Source organism: Cebidichthys violaceus, unplaced genomic scaffold (genome assembly GCF_023349555.1).
Source record: "Cebidichthys violaceus isolate CVI_PGR_0920_01 unplaced genomic scaffold, fCebVio1.0.p SCAF_14, whole genome shotgun sequence".
Classification (NCBI taxonomy): domain Eukaryota; kingdom Metazoa; phylum Chordata; class Actinopteri; order Perciformes; family Stichaeidae; genus Cebidichthys; species Cebidichthys violaceus.
In genome coordinates, this window is record NW_027176307.1 from 11,798,890 (window position 1) to 11,819,722 (window position 20,833).

Sequence of the window (20,833 nt, forward strand, 5' to 3'; positions counted from 1 at the left end):
TAAAGTTACAGACAAATAGAAATCCAGAGTGAGACCATCCAAAATGTGATCAATCATGATTTCTGGGAGCTCATGTCTTATTAAGTTTGCACCTTGCTGCCTGCTTATAAACTCCTTTGTTTGCTTATTGTTATTGCTTTAACTGTCTCTGTTTTTACCATGTAAAGTGCCTTTGAGTACCAAAATAAATATGTCATTATTATCATTATTAATAACTATTGCTCTAGAAGTAGTCGTGGTATCTCCAATATAAACTGTTCCCAGTGTGGTCTGTGTGGGCAGATCGATCTGAAAAGTATCAATACCACAGATGCAAAGTCATGTTTTGAGTAACAACCATTTGGTATTCACCATTAGAAGCTGTCTCACATTTTAAGTGAAGAAGAAATGCCTCATGCTCAACAAACTGTTCAGTGGTATTTCAAATATATTCAGAAATGCAGATATTTATTTCTCTGCTTTTCATAATAAAATGCAGTGAACTGATTATTTTTAATATTCTTTGTATAAATGCCTTTGTTTGAAATCATAGCTGTGTGACTCTCTGCATGTCTACATGTCTCACTCTGAAGTCTGTGCTGTGACGCTCAGACAGACTATGTTCATCCATATTCTAATTAAGACAAAGTAAACCGGGACATCTCCAAAAAAAAGTCCAAATAGGGCAGGCCGTTTACAACCCCAGTCTTTCATGTTGTAATGAAGGAGACGAGACAGGACGTATATGAAGACAGAGAGAAGAAAATAAATAAATAAATAAAGAGCACCAGAGAGAGAAAGAGCGGAGGACGGACCACAGATGAGAGAGATATCGGGGCTGGAGATGGACAGAGAGTACAGACGGAGTGAGACGAGCCAGAGCAGACGAATGAATAAACTTAGCAGCAGTTAAAGGATAAAAGGCAACAGAGAGAGAAGAAGAAAACAATTACAGTACTTAACAGAGGAGAGAAATGGAGTGAGGAAAAAGAAGCAAAAAAAAAAAAGAAAAGAAAACAGATGCAGAGGAGGAAAACGGAGAGTCAGACAGAGAAAGAGAAGGGAAAGAGATGTAGAAACGAGGATATTGATTGGTTAAAAATGCATGAGGTGTCTGGTACACAGCGCCCCATTGCTAATGCCCTGTGACCAGACAGTCTGAAGCAGAAGCATCATCTCTCTGAATAACTGTACATGTTTTTATATCACGCTGTCAGTCGGTGAGTCAGTCGGGCAATTGGAAACACGGCGAGTGATGGTGTTAGTTAGATAGTCAGTAGATAAATTAGTCACACCATATGATACGTGAAAAATGAATCACCAATTGAAACCAACGCTCTTTCTGCTCCCCGCTGTTTTAAGGCCTATTTTGTATTTCTCTCAGCTTTGCTATTAGTGTCACTGTTACCCAGCTTTATTGGCTTTTGTCTCTGTCTCTCTGACTTTAAGGCTTTTACTTTTGTGTTTTATAACGTAGTTTAAGCAAGATTAAGAGTCGACAGCCATGCTAGCTGCTCTACGAGGCTGCGCTCCAATGACGCGGTGAGGCGTCAACCAATCGTATGATTTAGTTTCACCCTGTTCCGTTCAATTTTGATAAAATGCTCTAACCAATTCCCCAGTGCTATTTAACGGCATGACGACGCCAACGAGCGCTCGAGCAACACATTCAACGGCTAGTTGTCGACGATGTTTCATGTTTTCATGCACACGTTGAAGTATGAAAGCTGAATGGACACGGCAAAATAAAAACAATACATTCTCAGTTGCAAAAAAAAAGGTTTTAAATGCGAATTGTTCCTTCAATCTTACTGACGCCTGCTTAATGTCGCTGACGTTAATTGGCGGAAGAATTGGTAGAATAATTTCACCAAAGATTGGTGAAATGATTGCTTTTTCTGCGTTTATTTTATGAAACCATGCCCGGTATATGTAACTGTTTTATAAAAGCAATCAGCAACTTAAGGCTGTGATTAATGGGGTTTATTAATTGCTTGAGTCTAACATAATAAATAAAAATTACTGAATAATGTTAAAAAGACAACTGACCTTTCTCTGGGTAATAGTGAGTCAGTTTACAGGTATTATTAATCCCTGAGCTCTAATTGTTCTTCCTGACACTGTGACTTTAATTTCCACTTCCTTCCTGCTCTCTGCTGTCTTTCCATCTGTCCGGCCTGCCTTTGCCAATTCTGTGTTTACAAGTGTGTGTGTATGTGTGTGTGTGTGTGTGTGTGTGTGTGTGTGTGTGTGTGTGTGTGTGTGTGTGTGCATGTCTGTTTACTGTATACTCTCCAGTTTGTTTCCAGGTCTGTGAACTTGCATCGAGACAGCGTGGTTTGGCGACCAGCGACCGGCGACCATAGTGAGTGCCAATGTGACAGAGAGAACCGCACGACCGGCAGACCAGAGTCAAGATGAGAGCAATATCCCTTCCTAACCGAGCCACAAAGCCAACATCACTGCAGAGGGCACACGGGCCACTCAGGTGCGTGTTGGATACATCCACCTGGCCTGCATTCCCATCAGTGTGTTTCCTGTGAAGAGTTGTTCACAGCCAAATATGTTTGTTAAAGCTGGCTTTGAAAACAAAATGAAGAGCCAACACAAAATTAATTTGTGGTTGGAAATGTCAAAATGTGTGAATGAAATCTTGGAAAACAGTTTCTATAAAGTCTGATGTAATAGAAACACATTTGTTAGAATAAAACTTTCAAATGGCAGACATTTTTCGCTCAAAGCAACTGCAGTGTCTTGCCCAAGGACACTAAGAAATGTGGACACGCAGAGACAAACCACCAGAATAAAATGGTAAAAATGTGACAGATTCAGATTCAGTCATTTTCTATTCTATTCTATTGTATTCTATAAATAAACTGTTGTTGTAAAAAAGCCTGCAGGCCCGTTGGATTTAGCAGATTTCGTGTTAATACACACATCAACTCCACCGGTTGACATAATTATCTGAAACAAGAATTTTTTTTCTTACCAGCACAGGCAGACTACAAACAGTGTGTGTGTGTGTGTGTGTGTGTGTGTGTGTGTGTGTGTGTGTGTGTGTGTGTGTGTGTCTTATCCCATCAGTAGTATAGCTGTGGGCTGGTTTACATTTGCATAATGAAGTCAATAACACTGGCCTCCTGGGAGGGAGAATGGTGACATTATTACTAATTTAATAAGAAGAATTGAGTGAGTGTGTGTGTGTGTGTGTGTGTGTGTGTGTGTGTGTGTGTGTGTGTGTGTGTGTGTGTGTGTGTGTGTGTGTGTGTGTGTTTGGGGAGGGAGGGAAACAAAGATGGCGCAGGACAGCGTGTGGTAGAGAGAGAGATAGAGAGAGGGGAGGGAGGAAGTGAAAGGAGAACAGGAGGTTAAGGGAAAGAAAGAGGGAGATGGAGATAGAGAAGACCAAGAGGTGAGAGTGGAAGGAGGACAGAAAGTTAGAGAAGCAGAGCGGGCGAGGTGCAAGGGGAGAGAGAGAGCAGGGAGACGAAACACAAGGACAGGTGAAGGAGTCATTAATGAAGAAGCAGAGAGTCTTACGGAGAGACAGAGATGTACGGTTGATGTGTGACTGTTTAGTTCTTCACCTCTGTTGTAATCACAGACTCGGTGTCCTCTGGTAGCTGCAGCCCTGGGGCAGCATCACTAACACAGAGCGTGAGTCTGGACCCAAAAAACATGTGTGGTTGAAAACCACGCAGAATTTGTATTCATTTATTGAAATCATTTTTTGCAGCCTGTGGTGGAAGAAGTATTCAGATTTTTACTCAAAGGAATACTTCACCAACAAAATGACCTTATGTATATTATTCACCCCGTGTTACCTTGAATTCTTGATAAAAAAAAACAAAAAAATAAAAGAACTGAGATGAATTTAAGTAAATACTGGCCACAAAACAACTCATGCAGTTTAAGTCTCATCTATTCAGTCGGATGCTCACACATGCATCTTACCTAAAACCTTACTATTCAAAACATTTCAGACATTTCTGTTTATACGACAGGGTTTTAAACGAGGCCCCCGTTTACTTTCATTCTCAATTTAAAGTTGATCGAGGCTTTTATTGATTCTCTGTTCACCGTGGAGCCGTGCACAAAGTTCCTTGCAGTAACTTAAAAGGCCGTTTTCTTAGGGTCTCCACTTCAGCAGCACTGACATACACCACACTTTCTGATTTCGTTCATATCTATATTCTGAAGATTTTTACCGACGGGTTTGCTCATATATCATTCATAGCCTGATTAATAGAACATTCGATTCCTAAAAACATGGCGAAATTTTTTTTTTTTTTTACGGCTGTAGACAGCCTTTTCTAATGTATGGAGTGATAAAAAGAGATATCCATAATCCCCTCTGTGAAAACCTTTGACTCTAATATGTCGAACCAAATGAAACAAGAATTTTTAACCTGGATTTACCATATTTATTCCCTTCTGGTGTTACCGTGAAAATGACACCTGTAGATGCACATCCCAGTGTTTAATACCTCTTCTGTCAGGTTGGGTGTAGAGCTGTGCGTTAAGGGTGTTAACGAACTTCATGAGCCGATAACTATAGAGGTGTAACGTCTCCCACCCTGAGAGCTGCAACGAAACCTTTTGTCACTGTTTGTTGTCTCTCATCACAGAAGATACAACCATCTCGTTGATTTACACTTTAGATCAAATTTCACTTGACGGAAACTACAAATGCTTTCTTTCTGCACATTTTTATTCAGTCCAAATATCGTTTCGTCTTCACAATATTTTTTTTATGGCTCGTCAAGCGGATTATTACATGGAGTTTTCAGTTTTGCTGCTTGAATCCAAGAATATCTGCATGTAACTCATCCAATCACTTGAATAAATAGACATAATGTATTGTCCTCAGCTTATTGTATAAGTTATCATAGATACCGTAATTGCCTCAGTGGAAATATATGTTTATTGTTAGGAATAAACAGGAACTTTCAGTGTTTTATGAATCGTAACTTCAACAATAGGAAACCACATCATGACATTAAAGACTAAAGACATTAAAGATTTGGTTAATAACTGAAATTGAGAAATAGTCTGATGCTGATGTTTTGCTGCAGAGATCACGTATTTTTGGAGGCCAACCCGGAAGTAAGCGTTGCACTGGTTCCCTCAACGACAGTATTTTGGATTATTGGAGAAAATAATCTCTGTGACAAACTCAAGTTTATGATGTTTGCAAGTTTTGTTGAGCAAAATAATCTTCACAAATTAACCCCATTTTTATGATTCGCGAAGCATGAAGGCAAAAGTCTAACACTAGGCTATGGGAGATAAGGATGTCAATTTCAAACTAGTCTTCATGATGACGTTCTCATTTAGCCACTTGTTAACAACCGCCATTTTTAAGACATGTAAAAATTCTCGAGAGGGGTATTTACTGACGCATTTTACATCGTAGAACAAAACTTTAAAATCTCTTCATCTCGTGTTCAGCACAGACCTTATATCAAACATTTGACCAAAGACCCATCCAAAAAAACTCACTGACTATGAGACGAGGGAACCAGAAGTGCAAAAATACCAATTTGCAGGTTTTCGGTCTCATTCCTGCAGCACTCTAGAGTAGATCTAAATGTAGGTGCACCATTTTAAGTTCTTCATCCTTTTCCTCTTTGAGTTGTTGATGGTGAAACGAGTTGTACTAATTCTGTTATATTATATACATTTATTAAGAGTATCATAAAATGTACAGATATGGGTTTGTTTTTCTCAATAGGATGGTAGAAAGAAACTATCAATAATACTGAGGAGGGCCTTGTTTTTGCATGTGTGTGTGTGTGTGTGTGTGTGTGTGTGTGTGTGTGTGTGTGTGTGTTACGTCCTCAAACCCTCAGCCCCCTTCTCTGCGCCCTAAATATAAAGCGGTCCAGTCCACCAGCTGCTGTCTGTATCTCTAATTATAGCCTCTGCAGCGCAGGCTCCCAGGGCAAGACTGGGGGTCAGGTTTCTCCTTCCCACTGCACACACACACACACACACACACACACACACACACACCCGTTTAAACTGGGCCTCAGAAACAGGTTCTGACAGGACTTAAGAACTCGCATGGGGCTCAACTAGTTTTTAATCCACTTATTTACTCTTCACTATGACCTCTGTTTGACAACGCAGGGTGCTTCAGAGGAAATATGTGTCCACTGGATGAAGTGCAAGAAGAGGAAGTTTAAAGATCTTCATTTTTCAAGTTGTTGCCAAGGGCACAAAGTGAGGACATTTGGGTTTTCTGTCGCCTTAAAACTACTGGTGCTGTTGTTGTTGGACGACAAACCAATTGTTTAATACTGTCAAATCATGCCATGACATTTAATGAATGAAAGAAAGTCATGATGGCACTTACGCACAGGTGTACGAGACTTTATTTTAACAGTGGACAGGTCAGGAGGTGAGGTCAGGAATGGAGTAATGGGCCTCTCAGAGGAGGACAACTGATGTAGCATCAGCTGTTAGCTGCCTCCATCATTATACCATGTTCAATAAGCTCTGTGTTTCCAAGACACACAGCACAGGAGACTTGTAGACCTTTTTCTCTTCACTTCATTCTTTTCTTCTCTCCATCCCTTGATCTTTTGCTCTCACGCACCCAGTTTTCTTCCTCTCCACGTCTCTGCCCTCTCTTCCTCCCCTCCCTTCACTTCCACTATCTCTCTATTTTGGACTCTCGGAGGGGGCAGGGTGACTCTCAGTAGGTCACTTCTCCCTGCCCGTCTCTCTCTCTGTCTCACTCTCTCCAGCAGCTAAACCAGCTAGAAACCCAATCATCTGAAACTTTCACTCAAGAATTTCCTGGATAAATTTTCAAGACTTTAATTATTAACAATAACAATAGAACATTCCAAAGAGCTCTTTACTGGACTTCCTTACATTTTCTCCCATGGGGAAGGTTTTAGTGTATTTTTAGAACTCGCTGTGCTCCAGCTTTATTACAATTGCTGTGTGCGCTTTGCGCGTCGCCTCCGTCGTCTTTTTCCTCACAATCAGCCGGGGCCAAAGAGGATTTAACGAAGGAGTTGCATGCGCGTTTCCATGGTGACGGTGCATTTCCCAGAGCCTTTGAAGGACTGAAGGTTATCACTGAACATCCGGCAAACTCAAAGCCCAAGGTACTGTAAAAATCCATGTCGCTCTGGCTGAACTTTATAATAATGATCTGATACTGACGGCACTGAATGCTGGCGGTCTGCACACAATTATTCTTTCTTATTGCCATTTACAATATCTATTAAAAGTTAGCTGCTACTAAGAGCATACTCCCAAACTTTAAAAAGCATGCGCTAATGACCATTGGTGTTATAATCTGTGAGCTGCAATATGAATATTTGCTCCTGCTATTATTTGTGCTGTTACACATTAACTTAAGTCACGTTCAGTTATCTTCATATTGTGTTTTTTATAACTTTGTAAAGGGAAATAAACTTTAAAATCACATTGTTTCCTTCATGACTAAGAGACTGTAGCCTGTTGCTCTGTTGCCACTTGCAGATATAATAGTGCATTTCTTACATTAAATATATGATGAACATGTCAAAAATGATTCAATTGACCAGTTAATACGTCCTGCACACTGTCGATACAAAATGTTTTGAAAAAGCAACATTTTGCTCATAGACTTTTGACTAGAACTCCCAGTTCACTCTTCATTCTCCTCACCTGTTAAGCCAGTGGAATGAATCATGTGTACAGTACTCCTTCCTCCTTAACATAGATTAAGGCCTCAGTGTAGATGTGATTTTAAAGGCTTAGAGTTTAGATTTAGATTTAATGAGAAAAGAAATGTCTTTTTCCCCCCTTATGTCTTCTTGGGATCCCTCAGATGTGTCTGGGGATCCCTTGGGGGTCCCGACCTCGAGGATGGTAACAACCGCATTAGAAAATAGTCTCTTTGATGTGATCTTCTAATGATCAACTTACCTTTTTCTTTCTCTCTTTTCTTCTCCTCTGACTGTGCCGTAACGCAATTGCACAAGTATAATCCAGAGGAATGTAAATCCCTGCTTTCATTTTTTTTTATTTGTGCATGTAAGCAGCATTAAAAACAATAAAATGGTGAAGTCTTTCTTCTAGAAATGAATTATTTTATCATCTTATTCTTATTCTCTAACGTAGTATGCTTCTAGCTGTGTACTCTCGGGGAAATAAAGAAGTATTTCTATCCTTAAAAGTACCAATTTCACAAAATACTGCATTACGTGAATGTACTTAAAGTATCAAAAGTAAAATCACTCTTTCAGCTGTGACTGTTGCATTTTAATACAGTTTGTAGTTTAGTCCAGCGGGTTCCCAGCCTAGGGGTCTGGCCCCTCTACAGGGCCGCCAGATGAATCTAAAGGGTCCTGACGCGATTAATGGGAACGGAAAGAAGTAAAAAGCAAAGTTCTGCTACAAACATTTATATTCACTTTTTAGAGCTTTTTCTAATCTTTGATTATTATGAAATATCAGATCAGTTTTCCTCTTTTGGCCTTGAAACTGTTTTTTGGGGAAACTCGACAATTTATAGACATCCGAAACATGACAATGTGTCGTAGTCTATAACCGTATCATATGTTTCAAATGTGAAATATGAATCAGTAACCACAGTGGGAGTAAAAAGTCATAGCAGTAAAATGTAATGCAGTAGAAGCATAAAGTAGCATTTACTCACAATACTTGCTGCACTGAAATGTACTTACTTTCTACCACTGATAACACGATTACTTCATAAGCCGCACCGTGCCTATTTGTCATTAAGTTACCCAGATCAAGGCGATGCATTCACTTACTCACACTCTCTCCATGCCGCCTTTTGGCGCCTTTCATTTGCCCTCAAACACCGGTTAGTCGCCTCCACCCACACCGTTCTAATCCTGTGCATTCCTCTGGTGCGGAGGAGGCGGCGGCAGCAGTTGGTGTCCTTGTGTGTGAAGATCAGCTCAGCACTCTGTGGTGACAACAGGTGGACTGGGTCATCAGGACACACACATACAAGGAGAAATGTTTGCTTGACTGTGACTCACACGTTGACAGAAAACTATAACACACGGGCTATGTAAGAGAACTGTTCTGTGATTAGACGCTTCGAAGAATAGTGGGGAAGTGGGTGATTGCACAGTGCAGCTTTTTCTCTTCTCGAGGGATCAATGTGTTGGCCTGAACGTCCGTCGCCAGGGCCTTACAAGATCAATGGTCAGCTTTTATATCACTCATGGACCGGCACTCTTAGCTCGACTTCTGAAATAACACACACACACACACACACACACACGCGCCGGCTGTTGTTTACCAGATCAATGGTTAGCTTTCTTGAATCACACACGCACACGCAATTGCACATTTGAGTGTGCGTGGGCTGAATTATGTTAAATTGATTTTGTGGATTGTTATAGGTCAACCGAGCAGAGACCAGCTGCTGAATCAAAACACATTGCATCATGCAACCATCCTGGACAGACAGACAGACAGACAGACAGACAGACAGACAGATAGATAGATAGATAGATAGATAGATAGATAGATAGATATATAGATTATTTCAAATTGAATATACTACCTGCTTTGGTTACAGGTATGCTTGGAATACAGTGTAAGGGTCTTCAGGGAATGAAAAGAAAGAGAATTGCATTGTGGTAAATGTAGGATTCAGGATTCTTTTTGAGGATTGAAAGGAATAAATGTTTCGATATTTCGACCCTTGCTGCATTCATTTTGATCATTCTTGCTCCATTCTCTCACAAGCTCTTAACTTTGACAAAGTACAATACTAAATTGCTGCAATAACCCTTGAATTCATCATTAATGTCATCGGATAAAGAATAGAGTGATTACTGAATGGAGTCAGGAGTAATGCTGTAGCAGTGAAGTTTTGTCAAAGTACAAGAATAATCCATTCCTGAATATCCACTACTGTAAATCATTGAACATCATTGGCCCAGCACGGGAGTACTGGTCTCAGGGCATTTAATATAGCTGCCATAGTGTAACGCGTGCTCTGCTACTGATGGGAACTTGGAGGTATACGTGTACGGGAGGCGGGTTGTTGGTTCATGGAGGGTTTACTCGGGGCCCGACATCGATGTTTTGCCCTTGGGACCCCTAACAGGTTAATCTGGATATGCCAAGGTGCTCCGGCTTTTTGTACCGAGCTCTATACATGTTGCTTCATTCACTGTTTAATAGTCTTGTGCAGTCGAGCACGCTGTCTGGGTTTGAGTGCACTGGCTACATTTCAGGCGATGATACGGGCAATTTACTCAAGTGGAAGGCTGCATATTGAGAACAAGCCTGAACTGAGCCTTGAGGTACATATATTACATAATGAGGAGCGAGGGAGACATTGTCGCAAATCTACACTCAGCTTCTATTAACTAACGGTGAAGATGAGAACCATTAGAGTCGAGACCGCCAAACCACCACCTAATTCTATCAACGAGATTGTCATAACGATCTGTGTTAAATGCCTCAGCTGGACCAGCATGGCATGCAGGACTCACGCGGATCTGCACCCTTCAGGGCCTCATTAATACCCTTGAAGAAGGGCATATTTCTTCCCCTATTTGAATTCAAATCTCCACAACGTGTGTAGCTATCGCTTTATACTTGCAGATATGCCTGCCTTTATACCTGCCTGGCTCTCACAAGCTGTGTGAGAGCCAGGCAGGGAAACAGAAGGAAAAATACATCATCTCAGTTCATCGCATTATGCCGCATAATGAACAACAAACAACCTAACGCGGGCACGTAATCGCGTCGTGGCGTCCCGCTGCCATACGATGATGAAAACTTTCTTTACAGAAGTCATTTGTCAGGTGGATCGGATTTTTCAAAGTGTGATGGAATTTAATCTCCTCAACACCTCCCGTAGTCTCGGTCTATTCTCTCTCCTCCTCATGACTCTCATCCTCACACAAAGAAAAACATCGGTGTGAATAAACAGCTGCTGTGGGCGTTAATCAGAAGAAGTGGTATCATGGAATGTAGCAGACTTGCCTGTTGTACATACTGTAGCTATTACTCATGTTAAGCACGCATGCAGGTATCAATACCAGGACATGTGCGTATCAACACCATCATGGGCTACAATCCTGTGTTTGATACCAAAGGATTCAAGGAAAAGACTTTCCACCCCCCACTACTCCCAAGGTTTCTGTATTTTATTTTGAAATTTGGCAACAGGTGTTTTATTTCAATGCTAATCGTCTTTCAATGTGTCCTCATCGAGCACACATCTATACCACCAAAGCCAGACAGCTTGCTGCTGCACGTCTATTTCTAATCCTAATCTTCTAAATCAGATGCTAATTGCATTGCCCTCTAATTACTATCGATGTTTGTACTGACATTTTTAGAGGTGAGATCAGCAATTTTAGAGAACATCAAAAAACTACTGTCTCAGCAAAAAAAAAAGAAAAAAAGGTTACACTGTGGGATATATATGGGACAAGAAACTCATCAAAGCTAAAAGGGCATATTCTGATAAACTGATTTCAAATGTACAGACTCTTACTTACAAATTCAATTACAATATTCAGAGTATTATAGCAGCAAACAGCCATTGTCAGTGTAAAGACATAGTGGATTAATGTCTATCTGAGCAGAGCATCGAGTCGCTCTCCCTCTGTGTGTTGTATTCAGAGCTTGTGGCCACTCTCCGGTTCTCCAGTGTGGTACTAAATTGCAATTTTAAACATGTTTATAACGGCAAGCTTACAAAATAATTCTAATCTCATTACTCTAATTAACTTTAAGCTGTGTTAGCTAATTAGCACATAGGTTTTTTTTTATGTTATCCCACTCTATTTGCAGACCACAGACGTTTTCTTTTGCTCGTGGTTTCATTTTGTTTCCAGGCATTTTTAATTGTTATTTCAAAGTATATCATTTTTTTCGGTCTTTCAGAAACTGAGCCTACCTACACTTTTCTTTTTCCCACTTTTGTTTACTTCTCGAGGTCCATGCCTCACCTCAATCAATCCTCTCAACCAAGCTAAGCGATATTGTTAAGAAAAGCAGTGGGAAACATGATTCTCCTCTTTGCTCTCTTCATTTTGTTCTTTTCTTTTAGTCATCATGTCCGACTGTTTCAAACCCCCTCTGTCTCTTTCTGTCCTCAGCCCTTTTTCAACAATGAGCAGTCAAAACAACGGCGGGGGTGCGGACCCTCCAGCTCGGACCAATCAGAGGACATTTTTGGACGACGTCATTTTGACCTTTAGTTCACCGATGGCCTGGCTGCTGGTTGTGGCGCTGGTCATCACATGGTTCGGAGTCGCCATCGTTCTCTTCGATCTACTCGACAATAAAACTCTGACAGGTAACATTTACACCTTAATCTTTTAATAGAGTGTTTGCATTATAAGTAAAACCATCCGTTTTACCTTTCACCAATGATTATAATTCCATCATAATGTGATTATAATGTGCGTGTAATGACATTTTCCCTTCAACTCATTTATCCCCATTTTTCACGTATAATTTGAGCATCCATTATTTCATCGTCATTTTTTGACAAACCTCTCGGGCATTTTTGAAGCAGACTTCAAAAGTGGACGGCGCTCTCAAGAAGGTCATCATTTTCAACGGCCGTGTGTTGAGTCGGATGAACACGCACTTCTGCGCTGCTTTAACGCTGGTTGTGTTTAAAGTAACACATGGTGTTGAGTGTTTCGCTCCACTTGGCAGACGTTTTGAAAATGTGTGTCATCTCTGAGGAGTGCATTTTCTCACACTCGCATTAGACTCTAACATCAATGAGCCCATCAGTTGACTGGTCTATGTACCAGTGTAGTAATACAGCTGTGTACATACTGCGGTCCATCCACTCCTTCTCATTTTCACTTAAACGTCACACACTGGTAGAGTGGAATGAAAGGGAACTTCCTGTTGCTTCCATACATTGCCTGCCGAGGCAGCTTTACTCCCTCAAATATTTCTAATCCTAACGTCTCCAGCTCAGAACTTGATAACTCCAGTGATCGTCTTTCGTTTTCTGCAATCACACCTTAATTGTCATTAGGGAAAATTAATTTCCCTTAGAATGCACCAGTGCAGCAGTCAAGATCTCCTTCAAACATGTTCAGTTCAGCCTATTCACTGGCACCCTTGATCGGGCTTACAAGGCTCCGCACACCCTTTAATTTACATTTTGGAGATAATGAGAACTGTCTGATTGTAGCAGAACAGGAGAAATCAACAGAGAACGACCGCGCCGCACTCTTCAGCACGTTGCTTTGTTTCGGTAAACACAGAATCTGGGTTGTTAACTACCTCAGAAATCAAAACACTGAACAAAAAAATGTCACGTTGAAGTGATCATTTAGGTAAAACAAACATTTTTACACTTTAGGGAATACTGAACACAGAATTCATTCTCACATCTGTCCACTAAACGTGAAGGTACAGTAAGCCAGAAGTCGGCTAGCTTAGCTTAGCATGATGACTGGAAACAGGAGGAAACATCTAGCTTAGCTTTGTGTGAAGGTAGCAAAATCTGCCAAAAGCCAAAATGACATGTCATGTCTCATTGTTTCATTCGTACACAAAACAAAGTCAATTCGGTCCACAGGAAAACATTCAACATATTCTTTATGGAGAATTACGTTTTCAATAAGAAATTCACATTTATTTTAGTTTAAAAGTACCAAAAGACTTTTCGTATGCACCGTAGCGATCTAAATGGACCCGACCCACAAAAGGTCAAACTGCCTGCAATCTTACAACCACACAACAGGAAATCAATCCCTCTGATGTTCTACTCACATCTGCTCCTTATCACTCCCACCACTACCACACATCGCCATGTTTTTGGACTATCCAGCGTGAGGACATAGGCCTGCCTCGCACATCCAACACACTCATCTTTAACTCCTCTCCTCACTCTCCTCCCTCCTTCACCCCACAACCACCTCGTCACCTCTTCTCCATCCTCATGCTGTCAATCACCTGCCATCCCATCCAAAGAGTACACATCATACTGTGACGACCCCGTGTGTTTATCTTCTGGTAAAAACAACAACAACAACAACAACAACAATAGCAAAACCACTAACAGTTTGACTGCACTGCTTACTAGAGTGTTGCCTGCGACAGGTTGGAGACTATCAGGATGTACATGATCTAACTTATTGTCCCTTTACTCATCACTAAATGGAAGTTTACAAGCTTGTTAGCTCAGTTGCTAACGGGACAATCACGTTAAATGATGTCTTATCTCCAGTTGTAGATACATTTTGTATCTTTAATGTATCTCTCATAAACGTCAATGAGACATCACGGAAAAGGATCCTAATCGTCTTTCTATTGGCGTTGTTTTCATGCTTAGCAACACGGGGAAAAAAAAGCTAAATTTGTGTATTTCTAGATTCCAATTTCCTGACTATTTCACAAACTGCCGTGAGGCGGTTGGTATTCTCAGCACCTGTCTTTAGGTGTGTGACAATTCAAGTTGTGTGCCTGTGTGACTTTGCATGTAGCCTATATCTGTGTTTCCTCTGGACCTGCCAACAGTCATCAATGACTAAGAAGCCTTGTGATACACCGGCTTAAAAATAGACTTAGGTGTTGGGTTACGACTATTGTGTCTAATGATAGCATTACATCTGTCGGCCTGTTGGGAATTTTGAATTAAATCATACGTGCAATTTTGCCCATATAGACATCGATATAAATTACGGATCTTTTCTCTAATTTAAGAAAACGTTTCTCTCAGGTTAGTGAGGAAATACACCTGGAAAGCAAAGCGTTTTCTGAGGTAAATATTTGCAAGTTGACAATGACAAAACGCTGGGCTGCAGTTTTAATCACAAAGCTTTTCTCCCATCATGACATTTCAATAAAGGCCAGCGTGTGTAAATGAAACAGCAAGGAGACATTCTTGGACAATAAAGAAGAAATGCAATCCTCCCTGTCGTGAAAGAGCAGCGATAGAGTCGTGGATGTGTGTGTGTGTGTGTGTGTGTGTGTGTGTGTGTGTGTGTGTGTGTGTGTGTGTGTGTGTGTGTGTGTGTAGAGAGAGAGAGAAAGAAAGAATAGACAAAATAGCAGCAGAAAATTATACAGATATAGAAATGGGGAGACAGGAACACACACTTAGACATACTATATAGAAAAATCCAGTACAGCACAGAGAGAGAGAGACAAAGCTGCAGCACAGATTCATCAGTCATCTTATCAAACCCCTGTTCTTTATCTGACAGAGAGGCAACTTCTTAATGCATGTGATTACTCTTGAAAAGGGAACTTAGATTGAGACGGTTGCAAATGTTACAACCATCGAGCGTTTATTACGAGGGTGTTACACTGCAAAACCTTGAGGTATCCACAAAACACTCTCCTACGTCAGTGTGACAGAAAGAAAGAAAGAAAGAAAGAAAGAAAGAAAGAAAGAAAGGAGGATGCAAAGAAGGAAAGAAGGAAGTATAAATGAAAACAAACAAAGCTCTGAATCATTTAGCTTTCTTTATCAAGCTCAGATGCTCTTCCAGCTACTTTATTCTCTTCTCTTCTGAGAGGTTTTTTCAGAGTCCTCTGGGTCTCTTTTTTTAATTTTTAATTTTTTTTTTTATCTTTGCGGCACAATTTGTATTTCTAATCTCTTTTCTTTGTGCTTTATCATTTTGATGTGGTGGCTAAACTCCACAAAACTAAAGGTAGAGAGAAGCGGGCAGAAGAAAAGAGTCACAGAATGAGAACATGAAAGTAAAATAGATTTATAAAAAAGAAGAGAGAATAACGGAGACATGGAGTGAGTTAGAGAGAGGAACAAAAAGAAAGAGAGGGCAGAGAGGCGTACGGAGGAGAGAGACTGAATGAATAAGTAAAGGCAATAAAAGGACGGGAGAGTTAGCGGGGGGGAAATGCTAGCCTTCTATTCCTGGTGCTTCTGTCTGGAGTGCCAATCAAAGAAATGTCAGTGCATTAATCAGCTGTTTATGAGGATGCATTATACGACTCCTCCACACTTAGCAACAAACAGGCACAAAGCTTCTTCCACCTGGGAGAGGAAATATTTGAGAGATCAATTAATGAGAGCTGCTGCTGGGGCAAAGCAGTGGTGAATAAAGCAACCCCGTCTCCTACAAAATTACTAAAATGCTCATTTACATTTCAAGGGGAACATATTTTCCTCCCAGATAGCCGTCACAGTTTTAAACTCGTGGTTAACGGTGTAAATTGAAACAAAACAAAAAACACAAAACTGCTTCGGTAGGTTTAGGCAACACAACTACTTGGTCAGGGTTTTTTTTTCTTTTAAGAAAAACATCATGGTTCGGCTTAAAATGACTACGAATCTGACACAAATCTACGACTATAGTTGTGTTCAGGCGGCAAAAGTCAGGAGACAGGAACAGTGGTCGCCTGGGTGAGAGTCCTGTGTTTTTTTAACCTTTCCACAAACCCCAATTCTTTCCCTATGTTGAAAATGTGTGATACAGTGAAAGCAAACGTTATCCATGACAAGAAATGCAGTTTAAATAAAGTGTCATTAGTTATTTTTAAAGTATCACATTTAGAAAGCTGGAAGGAAAAGGCTGAATTTAATCAAACTTTTTACACTTGAGTTGGTTTTTGCTTTTGTTAGGAGATGTTAATGGTGTTAATAAGTCGTCAATAAGCACCACAGGCTTCTCACTGTCTAATAAGCCAACAACAGTTGGTTAACATTAGTAATGTCATACGTTAATATTTTTATGATTATGCAGAAAGTCTGCTGTTAATAAATGGATTTTGCTCTGGATTTTCTGCAGCTGTCAACCGCTTTGTCTGATTTATTAAAGAGCTAAAAAAAAAAAAGCTGCAGAGGAGGATACATTCAACTCAGCCTCATTACCGATCTATAAAGCATTAAGTGATCTATTAACCATAAATAAGGGCAGTCGTTGCAATCCTTTACAAAGATTGCTTTGTTAGGAATTTGTTGCAATTGATGACCCCTGGAGTGAAAAATAATAGTTAGCGTGCGACTACTTTATTTGGTGGTGTACTATATTTGGGCAGAAAGAGTCAACAGTGGAAATACTGATAAAAGTGTGTCGGGAATGTTTAAAACTTGGTTGAGTTGTTGCCGTTTCTTGCTGTGGTCTTATCCAGCATGTCGTCAAAGTTCTAACATGTTCCGTAAGATGAAAAGTGTGTTTTGTGTGATGTTTTTTTTTCTTTTCCATTAAAGCAGTAAAACAATATCTCTAGAGCTGTATGTGGCTGTGAATGGTTCGATGACGGCTGTTGATGGATTTTATGGATTCTCTCATTTGGTGTCTTTTTCGCTCTCTGATTCTTTTTCTTTCCGCTCTTCTCATTCTGTGCCTCCTCGTTTCCTCCGTCCTTCTAACTTTGACCCGGAAATCGATCTTTTGAAGGATGTCTAAGTCACTAAAATGCATCAAGAGGAGAGAGGAAGCTATGAGGGAGGCAGGTGTATCTTCGCAGAAGACTTTTTCGGCACTTGTGACGTCTAAAAGAGGCGTGACACACATCTGGAATGTACAAACGTTGCAAATTGAATTAAAAGTAAATATATAAGTTGCCATTAACACTGTTATGCTCATCTGACAGAGAAGATGAAATACAGCTGTAGACTAAAACAACACAATGGACAGAAGATGCTCCTGTGCAACAAGTCATAATTGACATTGCTTTAAAATGCGTCCAGACGTCCCATTTTGTTAATGCCTCGACTTCTCTCTCCTTGTGTGTCTTCCTTGCCTCCTCCGCTCGCATCTTTAGGAGGGAGGGTCTACAGCGCGAGGACAGGAGGTGAGGAAAGGAATCGAGGATGCACAAACTGAGAAACGAGGAGAGCGATTGCTCTCTCTTCAACCTCTATACTCTTCGCTTGCCGTCACGCTGTCTCTGTTAACGCCGTGTCCCTCCCCCTCAGGTCTCCCTCCTCCCTCTGCCGTCGCTAAGAGAGGTTTGAAGGCAAGAGGCAAGCAGAGAGCCGCCATACATATCATTCACTCCTTAGTAGTTAAATATATGCGTCAGTCAATATTTCTCTCACTGCGACCTGCTGTGACCAAACTGTAGCGTATGAACACCTACACAGGCATTTTATACATTCTGTTAAATACTGCACTATCTTTATATCTTGTTCATTTTTCTGTTAAATTGTGTCGTGTGTGAAGTGATTTCAATATGGTAGTTTTTGTGGCTGTACTTTGTAGTTTTACTCGTTAAAATATCTGAAATATTTCACAATATCCTACTGTTCTGTGATTTACATTGTTTTACTGTATTCTCTTTAGGTGGTTTTCTTCGTCCAATAAAATCAAGCCCCGCTGGGGTCCCTGCTGATGTCACATCTCAGGAGAGCACTGATTGGTTGGAGATGGTATGGACTTTTGCAGCCAGTTTGGTAGCTCCTGATGCTGAGGAGGAGGAAGGTATTCACCAGCTAACTGAACCCCTCACATGTAAGAAAACATCACCTCATGCTGAGTAACCATTTACTGACAAAGAGAACTAATATCACGACTGACATCTTATTCAGGATTGACATGCACCGAATCATGAATGAAACATTCTGGTTATAGAATGACTATTAATCAGCATGGAAATGTAATGAAAAGCAAACTATATGCTCAGTGTGTGATAATCCACGCTGTGCAGATAATAGCAATGGTGGAGCTGTCAGAATTTAATCACTCACTGACTAACAGAGCTATAATGAATATGACGCCCTTTTAACCCGCTAAATTGTGGAAATAAATCAGCCATAAAATAAACTTCCCATCGTCTTCTTTGTTCAATTATCAGAACCAGCAGGCCATTTCAAATACCGCTAATTAACTGTAGTGAAAACTTGATCTGGAGTGCTTTTTATTTACCAATACTTCTGTCACAGTTGGAACTGGGACTGGTGCCAAATGCAGACATTAGAACGCAGCAGATGAATCCAGTGATTTATTGTAAATAGCTTACAGGCGGTGAGTCCAAGTGGTAAACAGGGAACAGGCAAACCGAACACAGTCTTGATGACAATCTGAAAATGAAACAAAGAAAGTAGAAGGGTTGACGAATCCAGCGAACGTTTTGTTTCCGTTTGATTCCAATACAGGGCCAGAATCGCCAATACCAATACTTTTTATAATTATAAGCGGCTCAGGCTTATATGTACTTTCATATTGCTTCCAATGTTAATTACTTAATCGCATGCATGTTAAAACACAGGACACTTTTCTTATGATTGTAAATTGAATGTGCAAAGATGAAAATTATAGTTCTTTGGATTTAACAAAGTGCAAATATATATCTAAGTAATTTTTGTGCAAATAAAAGCAGTTAACCAACATTCACAGCTGTGAAATAGATCCAAACAGGCTCCTCCTCCATTCAGACATCATGTGTCAGTGGGAGTAACGCAAATGTGGTTTGAATGCACACAACAGGAAAACAGCATGAAGCAAAGAGTACAACGAAACTTGATTCTCACAGATAGTTCTAGTCTTCAAGTGGGTGTGGAAGAGAGCTCTCTTTTGTGAATCGATCCTCTTGATGCTAGAATCGATCTTTAAACAAGACGTACTGTAGTATCGATAGTTCTTGGATTGATCCTCCCTCCCCTACCAACTAGCTGCCAGGTTGTTTTTATATTCATACGGCTTATGAACAGGTGTGTTAATGGATGTGGGAGTCAAGTGATGGGGAAATGAGGGAAAGTCCATCTGGTGGACGAATGGAAAATGGTTTTGATTTGAGTAACCACAAATGTGTCTTGAGAGGAGACACATTGGGACAACTCCAGTGACGCTTAAAGATGCTCTTATTCAGATTGAGGGGCAGAAATACATTTCAGTCTGAGTTATTGTATTGTAAACATAAGGAGCAGTTAATTTTCAAAGGAAGAGGTTCAAGGCCAAAACAACAGCAGGAAGACAGATGAAAAAATAATGATGTTGTGCCGGTAGCTTAATATTCATTTGTATGGTAATATCAGCCAAGAAACTGCAGTTTGGGGTCTAATATTTATACCTGCAATAACTGCGATTGATGAAGTATACTGGGGCCGATGAACACCTCATTTTCTCCTCTGGCCTTCAGCTTTCCACTCTGAGGAGCTCTGAGCAGGAGGAGCGTGGAGGGAGGACACGAACGGACAAGTATGACGAGCCGGAGAGAGGAAGAAGGGATCTGAGGAGAGGAGGAGGAGAGGACGTAAAGAAACAGGGAGGAGGAGGAGCATGTACAGGTTATTGTTTCTGTCTGGTGTTAACTGGAATTTTAAAATTAAGAAACCATGAAATAGTGCAACAAAAACGCCATTATGGTCTCAACCATATCTGTATTCTGCACATTGTTTTCTGGATTTGCTCTTTAAAAAGTACTCATCTTTTAAAAAACAGTGTGATGATAGACATATCACAAAGATTCTCTGAGTTCTTCATAACTTTTTGCAGGTTGCATCTCGTAAAATGTTAAAGATCATCAGAAGAAAAATGTCAGAACTGTAATTAAACAAGTGAAGACTGTTGTTAGACAATCATGACAATAAAAAAGAAATAGAAATCTTTATATGTGTCTTTTATTTTTTTTCACCATGAATAGAAATGTAAAGCTTGATTTATTTCAGTCTTTTCTTTATTTTAAGGGGCTCATTTTATTTTTTAGAATCCTTTGTTAATTCTATATTTATTCTCCCCATGCTCTTTTTTACACTGACCTCATTTTGGATTCGTCAATTGTTACTGTAGATTTGTCTGCATCTATCTACTACTATGATATTATCTTGAGGAGGGCCTTTTCCACGAAGACCGTTTTTGTGATAGAAATAAAGCACACACACCGTTTAGCATTTCACTTCCTCTCCAGTCTGTACGTCCGTCTGCGTAGGAGGTGGTCTGAATTGGAGATGACCAATGAC

General features: G+C 40.3%; 1 protein-coding gene across 3 annotated transcripts; it reads left to right on the forward strand.

Annotated features, from left to right (window-relative positions):
• Window positions 1-6,709: 6,709 nt before the first annotated feature.
• On the forward strand, window positions 6,710-20,482 carry trdn (triadin). 3 transcript variants are annotated; one of them, XM_068708872.1, is made up of 6 exons: window positions 6,710-7,100; window positions 12,087-12,286; window positions 17,698-17,727; window positions 17,852-17,899; window positions 18,219-18,386; window positions 20,014-20,482. In XM_068708872.1, exons 2-6 carry the CDS (start codon window positions 12,100-12,102, stop codon window positions 20,034-20,036), a joined length of 456 nt encoding a protein of 151 aa, XP_068564973.1. In that variant the 5' UTR covers window positions 6,710-7,100; window positions 12,087-12,099; the 3' UTR covers window positions 20,037-20,482. The 3 variants fall into 3 exon arrangements, with proteins under 3 accessions (XP_068564973.1, XP_068564975.1, XP_068564974.1); XM_068708874.1 differs by having other exon boundaries at window positions 18,219-18,356; XM_068708873.1 differs by lacking the exon at window positions 17,698-17,727.
• Window positions 20,483-20,833: the final 351 nt, after the last annotated feature.

What these genes read in the sequence shown, in the direction of transcription:
- trdn (XM_068708872.1), top strand. Translation starts at nt 12,100, where the DNA reads ATGAGCAGTCAAAACAACGGCGGGGGTGCGGACCCTCCAGCTCGGACC. An exon ending in CTACAGCGCGAGGACAGGAG is followed by an intron (nt 17,728 to 17,851) that starts GTGAGGAAAGGA and finishes CCTCCCCCTCAG; the next exon opens with GTCTCCCTCCTCCCTCTGCC. An exon ending in GAGAGGTTTGAAGGCAAGAG is followed by an intron (nt 17,900 to 18,218) that starts GCAAGCAGAGAG and finishes TATTCTCTTTAG; the next exon opens with GTGGTTTTCTTCGTCCAATA.